This window comes from Rissa tridactyla, chromosome 11, assembly GCF_028500815.1.
Source record: "Rissa tridactyla isolate bRisTri1 chromosome 11, bRisTri1.patW.cur.20221130, whole genome shotgun sequence".
In the NCBI taxonomy this organism is placed as follows: Eukaryota; Metazoa; Chordata; class Aves; order Charadriiformes; family Laridae; genus Rissa; species Rissa tridactyla.
In genome coordinates this window covers 10,774,488-10,795,541 of record NC_071476.1, presented here as the reverse complement: position 1 = coordinate 10,795,541, position 21,054 = coordinate 10,774,488, and the positions used below count along the sequence as shown (strand labels likewise).

Sequence of the window (21,054 nt, the reverse complement as noted above, 5' to 3'; positions counted from 1 at the left end):
CTTAATGTCTGCTCTCGTCTGTAGGAGCCTCTAGCTAGGTAGTGGGTTGCTTTGAGTTGCTTCATTGCACTTTAATTTCTTCAGCCTCTGCTTTCTGGTTTCTTGTTGGCACACTAAGTTCCTCCTCTTGAGCTTTCCTCCTGTACAGCCCGTTTTACAGAGTCAGGAACAAAATTAACATTATTCCTATCAGCCCCAACCTTGTCCGTGTGGTTTGAATAGCAGCTGCAGAACTGACCACTGCATTAACAATTTTTATGCTGCTGCGTCTTGGAGAAAAAACAGGAACTCATGACGGCCTGTCTGCAGGCTTTGCTATGAGCTTTTCTTTATTAGCCCTAGCAAAAATTCGAAACAGTCTCATTCCCTTTTAAGGTCTTATGTACACCGTTATCTCTGGAGTTTCGTAGCTGAGGTTGTCCTTCAACAGCTGCTCTCTTCCTGATGATTTCTGCTCCCAGATTTCTTCCTCTGAGGCCTTCCACCTGATAAGCATCAGCAGCCAAACCCTTTTTATCTTCATGTCTAGTCTAAGATGGTTGGAAGCTTTATAGGTAAGCGTTCTTGTGCCTACACGGCTAGGAGGAATCATATGACTTGGTTCTACGACTTTCAAGTTTAGGAGCATCCCGGAGTACAACATTCCCAATGGGAAATGCCCGTGGTGTGTGCTGAGCCTGCACAGCCACAGAGTTTGCTTGTGTTGAACTCCGTGGATTCAGAGCACACAAAGGCTCTTTTGTCAAGGCAAATCGAACTTCTTTGAATAATTTCACAGATTAAGAAACAGAGAGAGGTGCTAAGTCATCTACCCTTGACCGGGGAACTTAGTAGGAAAGCTGAGAGTGAGAGACTTGCCTGTGCACAGACAGGGCAGCAGACAGCGTGGCATCTCCTAATTTTTGTGGCAAGCAGTTTCTTGGAAGTACAACAGACCAACATACCTTTTATTTTTTGTTTGGTGGTTTGGTTTTTTTTTTGGTTGTTTGTAATGGCATTGATTACAATTAGAGCGCCAGCATTTCTGCAGGAAGACAACTGCCATGTGTAACTGCCCAGTGACAACACGGGATGTAAAACCTGTCAGCGTGATACAGGCTCAGGTCGATGTTTAACCTCACTTTGCTTTATCACAAAGCCTACTGGAAGGACAAAAGCCGAGCTGCGGGTTTGGGCACAGTGAAGCCGATGTGACAGTTGTCGTGGTTTGGACATTAGGGCAGAGCGGGATGCGTCTGGGAGCAGTTGGGTGCCTGTGCTTCATTGTGGGAATTTGAGCGCTGCCGGTGGATTCAGGGTTGGGGAGCGGGGCCGGGGGCGGCCGCTCGGGGAGCCGCGGCTGCCGTGTGGGCAGATGCGCTGCCTGGGCTTGGCCGCATCCCGGTGCCCCGTCCTGTGCAGGACTCGCCCCAACAAGAGACGTGCCTTTTGGGTGCACTTTGCTGAAAGCAGGAGTCCCCCTTCCTCGGTATGAGGGTCTGCTGCAGCGAGGGTTGTTGTTGGAGAACACTTAAGATTCGGAGTAACAGTGTTGGGGGGCAGATTCTGCTCTGATCTGGGCTGTCCCCGGAGACCTTATTTAACAGGAGCGATTTAACCCTACCCTTGTGAAGTTTCCTGCAGCTTTCCTCCAGAGCTGCCATGCCTTTTGTCTAACCAGGGTGGATTGCAATGCTTATTTTACCTTAATGAAGTCAAAGAGAGTTTCTCTGTAGGTCGCAGACAAACCTCTGAATTCCTGTGGTACGGATGTTCACCGAGGGCTAGTAACGGATGCATAGGTACTGGGGAATAGCACCACTTGCGTTGGGGAGCGGGAGGGAGCTTTACACGGCAAAGGGACGTCTCTGTGCTCCGTGCCTGGGAAGAAGGTAAACCAAAAGTCTGTGGTGGCCTCCTCCGTCTACCTTCTTGCTGCTCAGCCCAGCAGAGACCCCGCTTTTCCATCTTCCTCTTCAGTAACACAGGCGGGAGCACTCGGCTTGTTAGGCTCGCCCCAGACATGTCCTCCCGTCCTGCTGCGTGGTTCTGCAGTGAAGTCGTCATTTCCAAGGCAACTGGCTGTGGGCCCACAAACACGGGATTGCAGCTTCACCGCAGGCCGGGGCAGCTCCATCGGCCAGGGAGGAGGAGGAGGAAGAGAAGGAGGAGGAGACGGCTCCCACTCTGCGGGAGCCAGGAGTGTGAGGGAAGCTGCAGGGCAGCGAAGGCAGGTGAGAAGCCCCGCTGGAGCCAGTCCTTGGCGTTCTCTTGGAGGCAGCCGGTGTCACACGTGCCTTGTCCTGTCCATTTGGGTGACACCACTTGGATTCGGTTTGTGATAAACCCTGGAAAGATGTGCAGGGCTGCCTCAAATGGAGAAGGAAGCTTGAACTAACTCAATTCTTGCTTATTTTTTCCTTCTTTTGACACTTATAAAATGTGCTATGACTTCATCATTCAGCTTTTTTGTTTCCTTTGCCAGTAATTTATAGCAGAAACACCACGCCAACAGCAGTCTTTTCCTTACCTTAGTGATCTAAAAGTTGTAGCTGTGCACTGCCTTTTAGCACGGTTTAAAATCTTGCATTTATGGAAAGGATCGTAAAGCACTTTGATAGCATTAATTCATAACCTCCCTATCACCCCATTCGGCAGAGAGCTCAGGTTTTTGTTTTGGTTTTACTTTTTTTTTTTTTTTTTGAGAGAAGGATTTGGAGTTACATTACTTCTGGTATTTCTACAGACAATAGGAACAAACCCAGGCCACTGACCTAGTTCCCACAATGCAAATACAATGGTGAAACCTGTATTATAATTCATGGAGTTCGATGCTAAATACTCAGATCTTTATTGAAAAAAATCCTGCACATTTTTGTTTGTGTGTTTTAAGAAATCTGATGCCTGAAGCACAACAATAAGAGGTCAGTTCTTTGGCTGTTCATGTCAGGATACAGATTATTGCCAGCAGTTAAGCAAAACTGCAAAGTTTGGTAAACCACCTCCCCTGTAAGAAGACAGAGATATTATATTTCATGGGAGTTACGCAGTAGGGCTAGTTTCCCAAAGAAAATAGGGATTCAGTTGAAGAGTTCCTGCTTGCTGCAAAGAGCTTTTGTTTTACCAAAAAAATCACCCTAACATGGAAATAGTTTGATTTATCACACTACTTTGTGGCACCAGTGCTTGGCTTCCTTCTGTCCTCATTCCCTGCTCTGGGTGGTGCGGGGGCTGCCACCGGGGGTGTTGTGTCTGGGGGCGTCTGGGGGCACTTGGGCACCGCATCCATGAGGCACTGTGACAGCACACCGAGCTCACACTGCCGGGGCTTTGGAAGGACCCGGCAGTGTTTATTCTGGGTGATGTGTTCTTGAAAACCTCGTGGTGTTCCTGGGAAAATGTAGGTCTTTATGGAACTTTTATGCAGAAAAGAAACTGGGTTTTGCAGCCAGGTGTAAAAAAGATGGGTTGACGGATCACACGTTGATCCAGCCTGTTCTCAGCTGCCTTGAAGCAGATCTCTCCCCTCTGAAAGGGGGCTCGGGGTGGCTGGCACCGCCTGACAGATGAGTTTTCCTGCTGGTGCCTTCCTTTTGTGTGGTGATTCCAGGGTGGGATTCTGGCCTCGTCATTTAGAAGGGACTCGTGCAGGGCAAGGAGTTCTTTTCTATGTCCATAGGTAGGGTTTATAATTCTCTTTACCTTTGCAAAATGATATCCCAAAAAACTCTTCATTTAAGATAAAACGGCAGTGATATTTTTCTCCACATTTAACAACTAATAACAGATCCTAGCTGTGGCACGTTTTATGGGAGCAATGGAGCATCACCAAGCATGCCATAGAGTACATTGTATACGAGGTGCTGTAGCAATAGCCCATTGCAGCAGGTAGGAGAGGTGATGCTTCTTTTAATACTCTGTTTTCTCTGTGGTTATCAGAAAACACAGCAAGACCTGCACCTGATGCTGCATCAGGAAAAGTCTGTTCTCACGAGTAGCTTCCAGAGCAGCTGAGATTGCTCCCCCCCTGACCGCAGGCCGGCAGTGGGCTCACTCCGAGCTCGGTGGGGGATGCACGAGAAAATCGTCTGCAGCAGGAGGTGGCATCAGTGACGCAACAGCTTCTCCCCTCTGGAATAGTTCTGGCCGACGCAGCCCAGCGGGGCACGGGGGGCTCTGTTCCTGCCCAGCCCCTGGCTTGGGGCGAGGAGCAGAGACCAAGGGCTGATGCCCAGGCGTCTGTGGTCCTGGCAGAGGTGTCACCGGGAGCATCCTGGCAGGTAGCGTTCAATCGACAAACATTCTTTGGGAGCCAGACAAACTACATGAGCCACGTGGACATTTCTTCTTGTTCTCACAAATTTGTGTGACTTTTGAGATGCCCATTTTAGGAAAGAAAGGAAAACAATGACAGATTCTGAGAAGTAGCTAAACATTTTGAGACTTGCAAGGCAAGACTCACTGCTTTCTCACTTGGAAGAGGCTTTGTTATGTTGGAAATTTCTCTAAGCATTTTTTATGAAGACAGTTGAAAGTGTCAAACACAAACTTCAGTAGGTTTAAATTGAAATGAAACATTGTGGTTTGGCCGCAGCAGAATAGTTGGCTCGGTCCAAAATAATATTTTCCTTTTCTTTTTATTTAAGATGTCGGTACCTCCAAGAGGCCAGAACCACCCCAGCTCTGCCTGTCCCCCAGGTGGGAGGAGTGTTTCTCTGATACATGCCAGGCGTGCACCGGCAAGGTGGACTAGGCTTTTGGGGGCTTTTGTTTCCTAATGGATGGTGTCTTGCCTGCAGACAGGCAGCTTCCAGGAGGATTCAGCGGAGTCCCAGGTTGTAGCTCAGCAGCTTTTCCGTGTCCCTCAGCCATGGTGCTGCCCTGCTCTTCCTGCGCCTGCGGCCTCCCCCCGGGAAGGGCTAGCGGGGCCGGGGGCTCTTGCGCTGCTTCCCCTTTGCAGAAGGGTTTGCTGGCCATCTGGCTGGGCAGGAGAAGTTACTGGACACGCGGGTGGAGGCAGCTGGAGGTAGATGAGCTCTCTGGCCCTTGGCGAGGGCCGGAGGCTGAGTGTACCCTGCCAGCGGGGCTGCAGCACCGGAGCGGGAGGTTGCAAATGGACTAGGCGGATACAGCCCCACAGGAAAGTTGTATGCAGTGTAAAGGTGGGGGGGGTATGAATTGTTTAGTGGGAAGCTGTATGTGTCTGTGTTAAAGTGACTCTTCTCCAGTATCACTGGTGACCTGGAAGGAGAGGTGCAGCACGTGTGCAGGTGATGGTGATGTTGTGAATGCCAGCTGGGGAAGAACCATCCCAACGCCGTCTCGAGGACTCAGATGTGAGCTGGGAATGACAAAAAAAGATTCAGCTCTGAAAGGTGCAAGCAAACAGACCTAGAGAAAGACTGTAAGATGTAGATGCCATTGCAAGTGGCATCGAACAAGGAGGTTTTGTGAAGAGACCCAAAAAAGTCATTTCATATGTGTGGCCTAGTCTCCAGAGATGATCTGGGTGAGTGATGGTCAGCCTAATCCCAAGGGAAACCACAGCGGAGACCAGCTGGATCTGCTTTTGCTCTGTTGCTTTACTTTGGGCGAAAGCTTTCCCTACACAGACCCCTTCCATTGTCACCTCTTCAAAGAGGTGGAAGGCGGAGAAGGTTGATTTTTCTGCTGGGGAGCAGTTGCTATGGATGGCTGGAGGAAGTGGGAGGAAGAAACAAAAACCAAACATGCCGGCAGCCTTCCTGGAGACAGGGCTGAGAAGCTGGAAAATATAGCTGGACCTTGGCTTGTTCAGCTGGGCTGGCTCTTGGCTGTGGGTTGAATCCATCAGCATCTTCCCCATCGCTCCGCTGGGAACAGCCGAGCTCCCTTTTACAGCACCGGGATTTGGATCTGGTAACGGGTGTTTCCATTCAGCTGAGGGGGGGAAAAGACGAGATGCTGAGCAGAGAGCTCGGACCTTTCTAGTCCTTGCTCTGCACGTTAAAGGGAGCAAGATGGGTGCCTGTATTTCATAGACTTGGGCTGGCCCGTCCGTACTCTGAGAGAATTGAGTCATTTCAGTGGAAATCCAGATGCTCTTGTGTAGACATAGCTCGCCCCATGGAGGGAGCTAGGTGTGAAGTGGAAGCTGTCGTCTTCCATTGGCATTAGCATTTTGCTAACGACGTTTCGGGGTGAGGGGTCTCCTCTGGCCCGGGCGCAGCGGGAAGGAGGGAGGGACGAGGCTGCCTGCGGCAGGAGCAGCCATCCCCGCCGGTTGGTGCTGTGCACTGTTGTCCCCATCGCTACAGGCAGCGTGACATCCCAGCACCTCGCTGCCCCATCCCGGGTGCTGGTGTGGCTGCAGGTGATGTTGTGGAGGCGACAGGACGTGTCCTAAAGAACAGGATTGTCAGCTTGTGCCGTGAAAGCCTGCGCCCTCAGCCATGCATTGGATTAAAGATGGTGAGATGACAAAGCGGCTGGGCGTGCTGCACTCTCTTTATTTGCAGCAGCCATGATCGCTGACAGCGTCTGCTTTGCTGATGCCTGTGACTGTTACAGCACTGTGGGGTAGTGCTCCAGGGAGAGCTTTAAGGCATCCCTGGGGATGTCAGCTGTGTCACAGCAGTGACCCGAGATCTTCGCTCTGTGCTTAGGCACCCGCCAAGACCCTGTCCCAGCTGTGGTCCAGCAGCGTGGGTGGCTGGTGTCCCTGGAAATGCTTGGGTAGCTGCTGCTCCGGCAGTCATCGCTGGAGGGCTGTCTGCAGGCTGCCCCGAGTCACACAGAGAGTGGTCACAATGGCTATGTTTTTGCTAGGATGAGGTAAAGTGAGTTCAAATTGCACAAAAAAGGCTTCACAGTAGTTCTGTGTCAGCGGAGAAAGGAAGCCACAGGTTGCACCTTTCACATCAGGGTGAAATAGGTGAACCTAATTAAAATCCTGTTTCCTGACATACACATTAAAGAAGTGAGGAGAGACCTGAAGTTGGCTCAGACCTTCCCATCATATCAGGGACTGATGTATGAGGGAGTGGGGAGAGAGGCAGATGTGCCTGAGCTACCATCATTGCGTCTTTATCAGGGAGTGGAGCGATAGGACAGGGGTGACAGTTTTAAACTGAAAGAGGGAAGATTCAGACTAGATACAAGAAAGAATTTTTTTATGCTGAGGGTGGTGAGCCCCTGGCCCAGGTTGCCCAGAGAAGCTGTGGCTGCCCCATCCCTGGAGGCGTTCAAGGCCAGGTTGGATGGGGCTTGGAGCAACCTGGTCTGGTGGGAAGTGTCCCTGCCCAGGGCAGGGGCTGGCACTGGATGGGCTTTAAAGGTCCCTTCCAACCCAAACTATTCCATGATTCTATGCTTTTTGAATGTTTCTTTGGTGCCCTGGATCACAACCCGCTTGGCCAAGACCCTCCTTGTCGTAGAGTTGCTGGGAGGACCCTGTCCAGGTTGGGTGTTGGTGGGTCCAGGGCTGTGGGAGAAGGGCTGCTGGGGGAGACACAGGGTGGTGTCAGCAGCACCTGCAGCGGTGGCACCAGCCAGTCCCTGTAGAGTCTGTCCCTGCGCTCAGGTGACATCCTGTGGCACTGCTGGCACCAGGCATCTCTGCCAGCATGAGGAAGAATAGTTCTGCTGACTGGGAATGAAATGTCTGTGGGGACCCCTCGTCTTTTCCCGCAAGCCTGGCTGTGTACTCCGCTGCTTCTGCTTTCTTTCCATGCTGCTGCTTTAATTGGCACCCTACTTCTGCACCAGCTTTTAAGCCCTGCAGCCCCCCGAGGCCATTTACAGATTCAGTTTTTGCCGGCACATACCCCTGAGTTCTGGCAGGCTTTTCCAGCCGGGATGTGGTGGTGGTGTGCGTGGAGTGAGCCCTGCCGCAGGCAGAGGTCCCTGGGGGTGGCCGGACTGGGATGGGGGGCATGAACCCCCCGCCTGCAGCAGGCTCGGAGCTGGCAGGGGCACGATGTGCTTTCTGGAGCTGTCTCCATTGCGTTTCTGAAAACTGCTTATCCAGAGGTGGGCTTGCTCTGGAGAAGTGAGGGATCTGGTCGATCCCAAAGCCCGTTGAGGAGGGCCTCTCAGCCGCAACTGGTAGCAAAAGCCCATGTAGAATTCCATAACAACATCGCCAGCTGCCCCTTCCCACCTTCCTCTTCCTCTCTGGCCACTGTCACACTTCACCGGAGGTGGAGGTTAGGAGTCTTCTACAATAGACTAAAGCACTGTGGTGTTAGGCCTGTTCTTAATTGTGGACATGTGGACAGCGTAGGGTAGTCCACAAACCTCAAGGTGTCCCCAAGCCACAGGGTGGAAATTGATGTTTTGCCAGGGACATTGTCTCAGTGTTTGCTGTGGGCACACTGGAGTCGCTGTGGGCTCTTGACGGCCAAGGGCAATCCCTTTGGGGGACTTCTGCTTTTCCAGAGCCTTTGTCACGTTCCATGAAGCATCATCTCAAGACAGGCTCTAGAGCTGGCTCACAAGGACTTTGTGGAAGGCATCACCTTCAGTCCAAAGGAGAAAGAAAGGAACGGTCCTGAAATTGCTCTGACTTCTAATCATTAATAAAGCTGCAGATAAATTCTGGCTTTATCAATTACCCTACCCCTCCCCTCCCCAACGTCAGTTTGGGCGGGTGATTGAAATCATGTGGTGATCCAGCTGGAGTGGAGCTGCAGTAACACCTACTTGAAAACATTAAGTGCTGACCTACAAGTTTAGTTTGTTTCAGGCCATACATCTGCTGATTTTCCTCCTTGTTTCCACTGCCAAAGCCCCAACATATGTTCTAGCCAGGAGAAAACGAAGCAGAATTGCTCCACTGTGGAAAAGCTTGTGTCACTGCCCTCCACCTGCCTCGTACACCACGTGTTGTGGCAGACCTCACGTGCCTCCAGCACAAGCAGCTGAATTTCAGATTCCTTCCCATTCATGTCCGCTCCAGAGTGGGAGTCTGAAAGGCTGCAGAGCTCCACGTTGCCTCTGGGAGATGGTGTGGATGGTGGGAGTGGTGTGAAAGCCAGTGTGGCTGTGTGTGTTCCTCGGTAACAGGGCCGGTGGGCTGCCTTCCCAGTCCTCTCCAGCTCTGGCTCTCAAGTTGAACATCAGAGGCTGGGGGAGCTGGAGCCAACAGCACTGAACAGCATGGTGGCCAAATGCTTGTGAGCACTCGTCACTTGGAGCTGGACTGCCCCACAGAAGTATGGGTGACCCCATGGATCTCAATGGAAGGGGACACAGTGTGGAGGGAGAGCCACAGCTCTGGGTCAGCAACCCCCTTCCTCCCGGCACAGCATGCACGAGCACAAGAAAAGCTTCTCTGAAGTTTGTGTGTGGTAGAAGTTCCTGGTGCGCTGGGGTAGGGGTGCCTGACCAACCTCCTGAGACACCGCGCCCTGCCAGAGGTTCCACCGGGAAAGGGTGCACCAGATGCTGCGTTCCTCTGGATTCACCGTGCCCTGAGATAGCTCAGACCCTGATAACTCATCCGCTAGGAGAAGAAGGGATAGTTTTATGCAAAGAATGCATATGGGGAGGAGGAGACTGCAGGCATGGGGGCGGACTGTCCTGAAACGTCTGCTGAACATGATGAGATTTGAGCCCTGGCTGGTTATATTCACTGTACCTTGGTTGTGCCTGTCAGTAGGAGCCGTTGATCACAGATGTGTTGGCCTGGTGGCATCTGCTTTCGTCCTTTGCGCTAGCGCTGGGTCAGCAGCACCCTGGTCTTTACAGACGTGTGTTGAGCCTGGCTGCTGAGTTCATTTTGGTGACAAAGTCCTTGCAGCAGCACGTGCCTTCTGCTCCATGTTCACACCACTAGTGTTCCTCACCATGCTCCTGCCACCCATTGTGGCCATCCAGAAGCATCTAGTGCCATGTTATCCCTGTAGGTGTTTCTGAGGAGGTTATGAGCTGCAAGAGTATTGCCATTTTGAAATCACTTTCAAATTGACCATGCTTCTTGTTGAGGATGTTTTGAAGCATGCGAGTAACACCTCGCTGACTGCACCTGGAAGAGGCCCTATGGAAAAAAAATATCTTTTTTCCATTTTGAGTGCTTTGGGCCCAGGGCAGCATGTTTTACTGTGTATTTGTGCGAGTGTCACATAGCAACCAGGAGGAGAGCACATCTCTTCAAAAGAAGGGTCTGAAGTCACCGCGGCTGGCCAGCATCCAGGGGCTGATGCAAGCTCAGCTCTTGAAACTGTCCAAGTGCTCGAGTCAGCAGCATCTGCCTACGTAGTCATTTATCTGTTATAACTAATTAACTGCTACTCTTTCTGTTACTGACCCCAGACAAAGTAACCCAGCACGGGGATACTCTTAAACTTTCTGGAAAATAGGCGAGTGAAGTCTGGGGAGGTTTGGCGATGGGGGTTGAGGGTCTCTCTCACGTCCCAGCCCCAGCCAGTCTAATTTCAGCAGAGACCAGACCTGTTCTTGAAGCATTGCAGTGTCGTGGCCAGAACAGGTCTGGTACCGTCCCTGCTCCCCGCACGCTCCTTGGCTGCAGAGGCTCGGGCACGGTGCTGCTCCCTATTCCTGTCCTGGCGCTTGTGGACACCTCCCTACCTGTGGATCCACTGGGAGGGGAAGGCTTTACCCAGCTCCTGCCGGCTGCCGGGCTGCTTGCAGGCTGCGGACAGGGGGGCGGCAGGCAGTGGTTCAGCCGGGCCAAGCAGCCCATGCGATTTTGCAGATATCCTCGTAGTCCTGGCAGTAGGTAGTAGGTTATTGAGAAGCGGCTGGCTTTCGCTTTAAGCTGGTGAAAGCTTTCTGGGTATAGAATAAATATGTATCCAGTAAAACTTTCTAAGAGCTTCAGCGGAGGGACACACAGAGTAACAAACTCAGTGAGTAATAAAAGCCTTGGGCTGGGTTACCGAGCCAGTGGAGACATCAAAGCTTGTGGGAAGGGAGGGCTGCCACACCAGTCTGTGTGCGTGAACCCTTCAGCAAGGAGAACATACAATTATCACTATTGAGTGTGACCCTCCGTTGAACCTCGGCAGCAGAGCATGAGCTCCAGACAGTCCACGCTGCGGTCGCCCACTTCTCCAGAGCTGGGAGCATCCCCCAGCGTCAGGGGATGTTCCGTGAAGGTTGCTTTGCTCCTGCACTAGTGAGCAGAGCCCCCGCAGACATTGCAAACCATAGTTGGGTTCTGGTTTGGAAAGCAAACTGGAGGGAGTGTTGGGTCTTGATCACCCAGGTCAGATGGGTTTTTTTCTAGCAGGAGCTAGATAGTGTATTTACAGCAATGCCTGTTCCAAGTATGGCTGTAAGATTTGGGTGGTGGAGGACACACCATTAGGGGCTGCCTGGCAGCAGGATCTGTAGGAAGATCTCGCTGGTGGTGTTCAGAGCTCTGCACGTGGGAGGAGTTGGCCTGGGACAGAAAGCGAGATTCAGGCCCGGCCAGGGCTCTGCAGGGCAGCGGACCTGCTGGCAGCATTGAGGATCATGTCAGACAGGAGAGGGCAGACAAGCCCTTCCCATCACAGCACAACTCCAGCTGGCCTAGTCCTGGCCCGCTGTCAGTAGGGGTCCTGGGCCCAGCGTCGTCTGTCTCGGCACATGCTGAATGCTTGTAACCAATTCCACACTTTAAACCTTCCTACCAACATCACAGCTGAGGAAATAACAGAAATCCTCAATGCTGCCAACACTTGTAGTGTTTACATAGGACAGAAGAGTGCCAGAGTCGGATGCATGGGGCATTTTATTTTTTTTAAATGTTTCCAATTCTTGTGCTTGTGAAAGAAAGTTTAAGGTGATTCAGATGCACTCCAGCACTACCAAAATATCCATTCTTTTAGAAGTCTCATTTTTACTCACTATTATTACATAGAAATGATTCAGCTTGTGAAAAGCCCTGTTTGTGCCCTGCTCCGCGGTTGCCCGCTCTGCGGGCTGGACCCTGGTGCAGGCTTGGCCCCGCACGGGGGCTGGTGGCATGTTGTCCCCGCAGCCCCCCAGGCCCGGGCTGGTGGCTGGGCTTTGCCCGGTGCCTGCTGGGCGAGTACGAGGCTCCTGGTGCCGGTGCCCAGCATCGGGCATGCGGAGGGTGGCGAGCCCTGCTCGGTGTGGGGGGAGCGGTGCCCGGTGCGCGGGGAGCTGTGCCCGGAGCCCGATGCGTGATGAGCGCTTCCCGGAGCCCGATACCCTGTGCGCGGGGAGCTGTGCCCGGTACCGGTGCACGGGGAGAGGTTCCCGGAGCTCGGTTCCCGGTACCGGTGCGCGGTGCTCGGTGTCGGGGCGCCCCCTGGCGGCCGAGGGCGGCGCTGTGGGCGGGGCGGGGCGGGGCGGCGGTCCGTCCCCGGTGGCGGCTGGCACGGCGGGCGCGGGTCGGGCTCGCCTTTGTGCGGAGCCGGCGCGGAGGGCAGCGCAGGCGGCGGAGGGTCGGGCCGGGCGGGCGGCGCCATGTCGTACCAGGGCAAGAAGAACATCCCGCGCATCACGGTGGGTACCGCGGGCGGGGCGGCGGGCGCCGCCGGTGCCCGGGGCCGTGCCCAGGGCGGTGCCGGTGCCGCTGCCCGGTGCTGCGGGCCGGGACGAGCCGGCGGCGGCGGCGCGCAGACAAAGAGCCGCGGCCGGTCCCGCCGCCCGCGCAGGTGCCTCGGCCCCGCCGGCGAACGCGGGCTGGGCAGAGCCGCGCCCCACCGGGGTCGGCCCCGGCCGGAGCCTCTCCCGTAGCCGGCGGTACCCGCTCCCCGGGCGCTGCCCGCGTCCTCCGCGGGGCAGCCTGCCGCGGTGACCGGGAAGCCCATCGCCCGGGCGGGCTTCCCTCCGAGCCGGGCGGGCCGCGGGGAGCGGCTCCCGCCGCCGCCCCGCCTGCCCCTGCCGCGGGCGGCTGTTCCGGTGCGCGGCGGGGCCGGGAGCGCGGGTCGCCGCTGTCCCGGAGCGCGGGTCGGGGTGCGGGCGGGCGGGCGAACCCCTCGGCTGCCCCAGGGCCTTCTCGGCGCCTGGTGCCGCCGCCGCATCCCCAGCCCCGCTCCCCTCCTGCCGCATCAGGTGCGGCGGCCGCGCAGGGACCGCGCCTACCGCCGGGCCGGCACCGCCCGCCCCGCCCCGCATCCCCGCCGGTCAGAGCCCGGCAGTGCCCGCACCACCCCGCACCCCGCGGCGGTCAGAGCCCGGCAGTGCCCGCATCGCCCCGCACACCCCGCCGGTCGGAGCCCGGCACCGCCCGCACTGCACCGCCCCCCCCCCCGCCGCTCAGAGCCCGGCTGCGCGTTCGCTCTGTCGGGCAGGGAGCCCGGGGTACCAGCGGTGCTCTCCGCGCTCACCTCCCGCCGGGGCTTTCGTGCCCCGGTCCGGCCTGTGCCTTCCTCCGCCCGGCGCAGCCGCTGCCCCCGGCCCTCCCCAGCCCAGGCTGCGTGGGCTTTTCTTCTGTGAAGGCAGTCGGGTCTTTCATCTTGCTGCTGGCTTCGTGTAGCTCTTGGTTTTCCTCCTGAGGACAGCTTTGGCCCCTTGAAGTAAAAGGAAAAACAAAGCACTTGAGCTTCATTATTCTTTTTAATGTACAGATGTGAACAGAATGCTCCCAAAGGAGCACAAAGATCGTTAACCACTATAAAGAGAAATTCCTTTGTCAACCCAGGTTCAATTGCTTTAATAAGCAATTTTACTGCTTTACACATCTTGCCTTTTCTGTATTCTTAGACCAACATGGTGACAACAACATTACTGCTGCAGGTGGGATTGCTCCCATTCTCTGGGGCTTTTTCTACAAGGACCTCTATGATATGCTCTACCGATGCAGGGCTTGTTCCTGCTCCTCTGGGATCCAGCAGGAACTTTCTCACCTCAGTGGTAACAAAATCTCACGAGTTGCTTTATTTCTCCCTGTTAAATCCTTTTCTCAGCCTGCTGAAGCTGAGAATGCTGCCAGTGAGCAGTGTCGCTGTAGCTGACGTGACAGGTAGCTCCCTCCTCTGACTCCCACAGCTTGGTGAGGACCCTCTGGGGCCGTGTTGCCCTGTTCTGCAGCGCTATCGTGCCCTGGGTGGGGTGGAGGAGATTGCTCTGGAATTCTGGTCAAGTGACCCACGTGTCCTCAGCCCATGCTTTGAGGCCCAAGAGAAGCAATGAAGCATAGCCAGGTGTCGGGTGGTCCTCTCTGTTTCAATGGAATGGCAGAAAGACAATCTCAGCTATGGCGTCTCCCCTAGAACAAAACCGCTTCTGTCCCTTCCTGCAGATTGTGCCCCTCGGGCATCGTTTTGATTGTTTTTTCCTCCTTCCTAGATTTCTGCCCCAGAATCTGTTCTTGCATGTCAGGACACATAGTGACTTCTGGGGATGGCAGATTGTCAGCTGAGCTGTGCTTGTTAGTAGGGAGTTTTTTTGGGACTGTGTTGAGCTGTTAGGGTATAAGATACCTCAGAGACCTTTAAAGCGTCTACAGCATCACAGCTGGGAGGGGTGTGGAGTATGAGAGTATAGAGAGAGTTACGGGAGCCACCTTGCGCTGGCAGGTAGCTTCCCTATGGATTTCAAAGCTGATCGTGCTGAAGCAATGGCTGAGCCCGCAGATGAAGGAAGCAGTGCCCGCATTGCTTCTGTCGCCCAAGCAATAGGCAGGCTTGGCTTTTGTGAAGGATATATTGGAAATTAGAGTATTTTTACTTCCCGACAGCTCTTGTTTGAACTGTCTAGTAATTCCGGAGATACACAAACACTCCCTCCTTGTTCCTCTCATACTCAACAGTGCTGCACTCAGAATTCGTAGTTAGTTTCTGACAATAACAGCTGGAAAACCACAGTTTGCCTGTTGTATCTGTTTGCAGCAATTTCTCGTCTTTACTAGGACAGCCGTTTTAGCAGAGAAGCTGGGAGCATAAGTGAGGGGTGCATGTGTTTGTGCAAGATAAATTGCAGTGGGAATTATTCCCAACTGAACTGGAAAAGCCTGGTCAAAAGCTACATGTGACAGGCAAGACCATAGCTATTGAAGGAAGATTGGGAAGAATGGGCATATCTGTTGGTTGCAATGTGGAGAAAACGTGGGGAGGGGAGGTTAACTGAGTCTTTTGGCTTTCTCGGTGATCGCTTCATCAGCTTGGTGTGGAAGTGTTGCTCTTCACCGTGCCTTAGGTTGTGCACAGTGCATCAGAGACCAGTAGATGTAGCATTACTTTCCAGATGTGTGCTGATGCTGGGGTGCCCACCTCAGGAGAATAGTGATCTCAAACCTTGTGTGTCTGTTGAGAGGCTTTTTATTAGTTCCTTTTCTTTTGCTGTTTGGAGATACAATCAAAATGCTTCCTCTCCTGCTGTCTACAGTATGTTTTCCTATCTCTGCAGAAAGAGAGGTGGAAGACTGAAGTGGTGAAATGCAGTGCCCTGGTTTCATAGAATAACTGTTAATGGAGCTGTTGGTTGAATCAAAATCTCCCAGTCTTTGTACTTTGATCACAAAACCCTTTCCTATCCCAGGCAGACTGGAGTTCCCATATTTTTTCTTAGTGTGAGCTGTGCCCATCCCGTTCAACTGCCCTGTCACAGCCACGAGCACCATCTCTGTGATGTCTCTGGCACTTCTAAAAACAATGAGGTCTGCATGGGGATGGCTAGTATGTTGTATCAGTGGCAAGTGGGTTACTGACTAGAGAGATTTTGGTAAACTGGCAGCTGTCAGTATTTCATTTCTTAGGGTGGCGCAGACTGTGGGGAATCACTGAGTGTAGCTGGCAGCTGGATGTCCATCCCTGCCATTCCAGCCAGGGGGTTTTCCATGCTCTCGTGTGGTGCATTAGTAAGGAGGAGACATCCAGCCACTGATGAAACACCATTGCAATTAGTGTCTCTTCTTTTACAAGGGAAAGAGCAGTAAAGCCATACACCTGCTTCCATACTACCCTAATTACGCCCTTGTGCTTTGTAAACAAGGTGAGCACTATTCTTGGCTGGATTTGGCAGCCTTCTGGAAGCTGCTGCCTCCTTTCCTTCTGCGGTCTCACACTGAGAAATGTGAAGAGACCCCCTGATATTTTGGGATCTTAAATGATCAGATGGTGCTTAAGAGCATCAGGAGCAGAGTGTTGGTGCGAGGGAGTGGATAATGGTTTTGAAAGCTTGATCCTAAACGCCAGCAGGCGGAGAGACAGGGAGTGTTCAGCAAAAAGGCTTGCCGGCAGTGCCAGCCGTCAGGGCGAGCTGCGTGCGGCCACAGTCTGCGTGGTGCCTTGTGCTCACGCTGCCGCTTTCTTGTGCTGGGCCCTTTGCACGGAGGCTGGACCCACTGGCTGCCTGAGGCAGGGGCTCTGGGCCCTGGGCACGCTGGCCCGGTCCTGCGGTGATTCTGCCAGGCCGGGGAAAAGGTGCTCCCTGCGGTGCTGCCGCGGCCCCCGGTGCAGGAGGGTTTCCATCTACTAACAATGGCTGGTGACACAGCCTGACACTGGCTGGCGGGGAGACGTGGTGGGTGTGGAGACGCACAAATGAGCCCTGGCAGGGGAAACAGTGCATTTATTGTAATCTGAGGCTGCTCTGGCAGCGTGTGCTGCAGAAGCCTGTCTATTAAGTCAGACTTGTTTCCTCGTAACTGCTTCATTCTCTTCCTTTCGTGTTCCTCTGCCTCTTAACGTCTGGGTGCACTCCTGGATGATGACAGAGCCTGTGGATGTGGTGTCATTTGGATTTCACTTATTTTACTTCATTACATTTTCCCTCGTAGCTGGTGGGTAGGCACGGATGCCCCCTTCTCCCTCTGCAGGCACGGGGGGTGTCCGGCAGCCAGGCTCGGGGCAGCACCCGATCCCCTCAATGAACCCCTTGTTCATGCTCCAGCCATTATGGACCTCACGATTTTGTGTACTGACAGAGCAGGCTCTGAGCAGCCCTTCACATCTGCCTCAGAACAACCATTTGTCCTTGCGGGCAGGCATATTTTCTGAGTTCCTATTAACAATTTATTCAGTAATTGTCAAGTGCTGCAGTCTCCTACCCCCCAGGCTGCCTGTGCCCGTCTCCCTTTGCTTCCTCTTACCCCATGCGCAGGGAGAGGTGGGCAGCATCAGTATTTGCTGGTAGGCTTGAACTCCAGCGAGAATGAACTCCAGCGCCTTCGGGGAAGCAATTTGGGGGGGCTTAAAGGGGATGGGCAAGACAAAAAAACTGGAGGCCCAGTCGTGTTACTGGATCTGGGCAGGTAGACTTTTTTCTCATTGTGCAGGGTAGCTAAAGCCAAGGAGGATCTGCCAGGGCACAAGGGACTGGTTACGTGGGAGAAACTCTATGTACAGTTCACTGAAATATAAAATGAGAATCCTCTCTGTGTTTCTAACCATGGCGCTGATTCTTCCATAGCTGACGCCTGATACTGTTGCTTGGTAGTTTCTATCCATATTTCTTGTAGTGCTACTTAAGTACTCATCATTTGCATCCAGGGGAGCCACAGCTCAGCTGCTTGCCCCCTGTGACTGACAGGCTGTAAGCAACCGGCTGTGGTCACACTTCGCTCTTTTAGGGGTTTCTGAATTTAAAATTACAGTATTGTTGGTGAGATGACAATTGAATAGACACAAAAGGAAGGGCAAGCACCCTGTGCTCTGGGAGGAGGAGGGCCAGCCCGTCGCGGCACGGGCTGAGAGCTGGCACTAGGGCCAGGACTCCCGGGACAGCGCGCACCTGGCTGTACCCGAGGAACAGAGCTGCAAGTGGGAGGGGGTAACGGTCCCCCAGGACGCTAGTCAGGGCTGGTATCTTCATGTGCTGGTGGTGATCTGTTAAAGTGAGCTGTTTAAAGGACCTGCGTGGGGAGGTCTGTGACCAGCAACGTGCCCTTGCTTCCAGACCCACCCTTGGACCCCTGCCGATGTGTTAGCTTAGGTCAGGGGAGAAGGGAGCTAACCCCGGCTCTGCTTGTTGGGAGGACGGCGGGTGCGACGGGAAAGGGGGAACAGCTCATCCGTGAGCTTTTCCTGGTGGGGGACGAGGCTCCTCGTCAGCCTGGAGCTGCGCTGAGAGGGGAGGGTCAGTCCCCATTGCTGGGACTGGTGTTGCTGGTCCTCGCTGCAGCTGTGGGAAGGCCCTTGACCCGGGAGCGAGGGGAGACTGTGTCTCTCCCCCCACACCAGCACCGAGCCGCAGCCAGAGCTGAGCGCGCCGCACGTTCTGATCCTTTCCCCACCCAGTTTCTTTGTCTCGACTGTGTGTGGATGAGATTGCAGTAAAACTGCACACCGGTCTCTGGGCTTTGGCTGCCGCAGGCTGCAGGGACACGGGGGGATTCTCTCGCATCCTTCTGTTGCCAGGGAGGAAGCTGCAAATTACCACCACCATGGTGATACTTCCAGAAATCACCCCAGGGGCAGCGGATGAAGAACAAACCCAGTTCCCTGCAGAGGAATTAATTGTTCAGGAGCTTCACAGGATGAGGCTGGTGTGTGAGCCCGGATGTGGGCTCTGGTTGGCCGTGGTCCAGGCTGGGTCTGTGGAAGGGGGCTGTTCTCACATGCCAAAACCTGGACTGTGGGCACTGGGGGGAGCAGAGAGGAAAGGAAGGGGAGCCTGAGAGCTGGGAGGCTGTTAGCAGCATTTTAAGCAATCAGGAAGACTGCATATTCTCTGCATCAGCACTGTCAGCTTATGTCACCTGAATACATGGTAGCCACGTGTGAGATCCCTGTACTTGTGTTTGCCCCTGTGCTGCCTGCAGCTGGTGTTTGGACTCATGCAGGGGGAGGTAGGAGAACAGGACCTCATCCTTCCCAGTTCCTCAGGACAGGGTCTGTTCCCCACAGGACAGTGCCCGTGCTCTCCCATCAGTGTATGCTGGGTTGCCCAGGTCCAAAAGCATGAACACTGGAAGAGCAAAAGAGCAGTTCTGGTTTGGGTGCTCCTCCAGTGTCGGGCTGCGCTCCTTCGGAGAAAGCTGCTGGACACTTAGGTCAGTAGAAATGAGAACAGAGGGGGTGGTAAAGGATGAGACGGGAACACAGCTTGGTGCCTCCTGGGTCTTGTGTAGACCTGTGATGTTGTGAAATGCCTCAGAAGCACTACCCCGAGCGTTGTAGGGGAGGGATGGGTTCCAATAGCAGATGCATCAAATTCAGGGCTGCCTGTCCTGTTGGTGGTCTTTGCGAAGTGGTAACAGATGAGAGAGAGAGAGAAATTTTCTCCTCTAATGCAACTTGTTTTGCATGGTATTTGGGTATGATTTAAGGACATGACCCGAATAACAAACTGGTACGTGGCTTGTGCTGCCCGCAGCTTTGTCTGCATAATGACCTGGTGTAGGAAGCTTTTGACTTCTGTCTGTATATTTTATGGAAGCATATTTGTTGTGTTCCCAGTGCCTCTGCTTTGTGCTCATTCTGCCTCGGTGGTGTTTCTGGCAGCACCTGTTTTATTCAGAAACAGCCCTACGAGCAGTGGGTCTTTTTCAGTCCTTGCTCTTGTCCTGTTGTTTCAAGTGTCGGTTCAATGTCGGCTGTTGGGGCGAGATGTCCGGTGCAGCAGGAGAGCCCCCAAGAAGGGCACTGTACTGCCACTGAGCAGCGTGTGTGTTGCCTGCTACTGACAATTGCTGTGTTCTTCCCTTTGCAGAGTGATCGTCTCCTTATTAAAGGAGGGAGAATAGTCAACGATGACCAGTCGTTCTATGCTGACATTTACATGGAGGATGGCCTCATAAAGTAAGTATGGGACTTCTACAGTGTATTATCTCCATATCCCCTTAAATGAGCTTCAGGTTGGATGGTTCTTGGCTTTTTGTGGATGTAGTCTGTACCCAACTTGCCAGCCAGTAAAACTTGATGTCCCGCTGCGGTGAGAGGCTGTGTGTGAGCACACATGGGATTGCCTGGCGTGTTTATGTAGCAACCCCAGGGACTGAATTGCAGTTGGGCTGCTGGCTTCGTGACACAGCATCCGTTGTACAACAAAGCTGTGTCTAATTGCACCAGGAACAAGATTTATCTTTGACTCCCGTTTTGCCCCGTGTTAACAGTATTAGCATGAACGACCCCACATGAGATCCCATTTGTTAGCACTAACAAGGACAGTGCTATGCTGCATCTTTGAGATTTTCAGGAATTGCAGAGAAACCTCTGTGTTCCCCCAGCTTTTCCATGTGTGTTTCAGAGGTGCAGTAAAAACTCCATTGTTTAAAGGCTGCAGTTCAAACGTGGCAAATGTATCACACTGGGACCAGCTCGAAGCTGGGTGAATTGAAAAAACTGTGATAGTTTATAGCACAGGGACTTGAAAAGGCATCGCTTGCTCTATGGTAGAGGAAAATATCTATCCTTCCCAGGATGGTATATTTCAAAAATCCACCAGCAGAGAAACACTTCAAGAAGTGGGACTATATTTTTATGAGGCTGCTTTTAGTTCATGGGCAAGAGCATTCATGATTGTCTAGTACTTGTACCCTGGCAGGGGTCAGAGCCAGCTTCAGGTCTTGCTGTGGGGCAGACTTTCTGGGTATCCTTGGGCAAATCTCTTAGTCTCACCTGCAGCCTGGAGGTCACAGAATTTCATTGCCTTGGAAGTGAAGTGCCCTCACAAATGAATTCTGGTAAGATTACAGTGAGCAGTTCAATTCCTTTGGTGATGGATTCATCTCAATAAAAACAGTGGAAAGAGCTGTTGGTTTATTGCTGTGAGGGCACTGGAGCGAACAGTTCTGTCCACAGAACTTTTGTTATTCTAAGGAAAAAAAACTGCAAAGTCACTAAGGTTGAATGAAGTGCAAAAATGGATTTTGCTCCTCGTTTACTTCCCCAGTGTGCCAAGGAAATCAGAAGTTTTCCACTAAAACCAACTTGTCTTTTATCTTGATTTATCAGGGAAGACTGAGGAAGGCTTGATGAAAATAGGATTTCTGAAAGAAGAGATTTGAAGGCTGAGTGCCACATATGGACAGATAAAGGGATTGAGGGGGCAGGGGGCTGAGTGAAGGGAGTCTGAAGGTTCGGGTGACATGGCCTGCAGCAGGGCTGGGTATGTCTAGGGAGGAAAATGTCGTGTGCTAGATCAGTACAAGCTCCACAGGACTACTAATGGTATTTTAGGTTATGAGTAGATGTATACTGGAACTTTTTAGGTTTCCTGTTTTCAGAAGATATT

At 53.2% G+C, this 21,054-nt stretch overlaps 1 protein-coding gene across 2 annotated transcripts in view; it reads left to right on the top strand.

Annotated features, from left to right (window-relative positions):
• DPYSL3 (dihydropyrimidinase like 3) overlaps positions 1-21,054 on the top strand; it is a 36,292-nt gene that overhangs the window by 1,373 nt on the left and 13,865 nt on the right. Inside the window, exons 1-2 of one of the 2 annotated variants that reach the window (XM_054217750.1) lie at positions 12,305-12,438; positions 19,531-19,619. In XM_054217750.1, the coding sequence (XP_054073725.1) occupies positions 12,400-12,438; positions 19,531-19,619 (128 nt within the window). In that variant the 5' untranslated portion in view covers positions 12,305-12,399. Of the gene's footprint in view, positions 1-12,304; positions 12,439-19,530; positions 19,620-21,054 lie in introns of those variants that run through there. The other variant, XM_054217749.1, reaches the window with a different exon arrangement.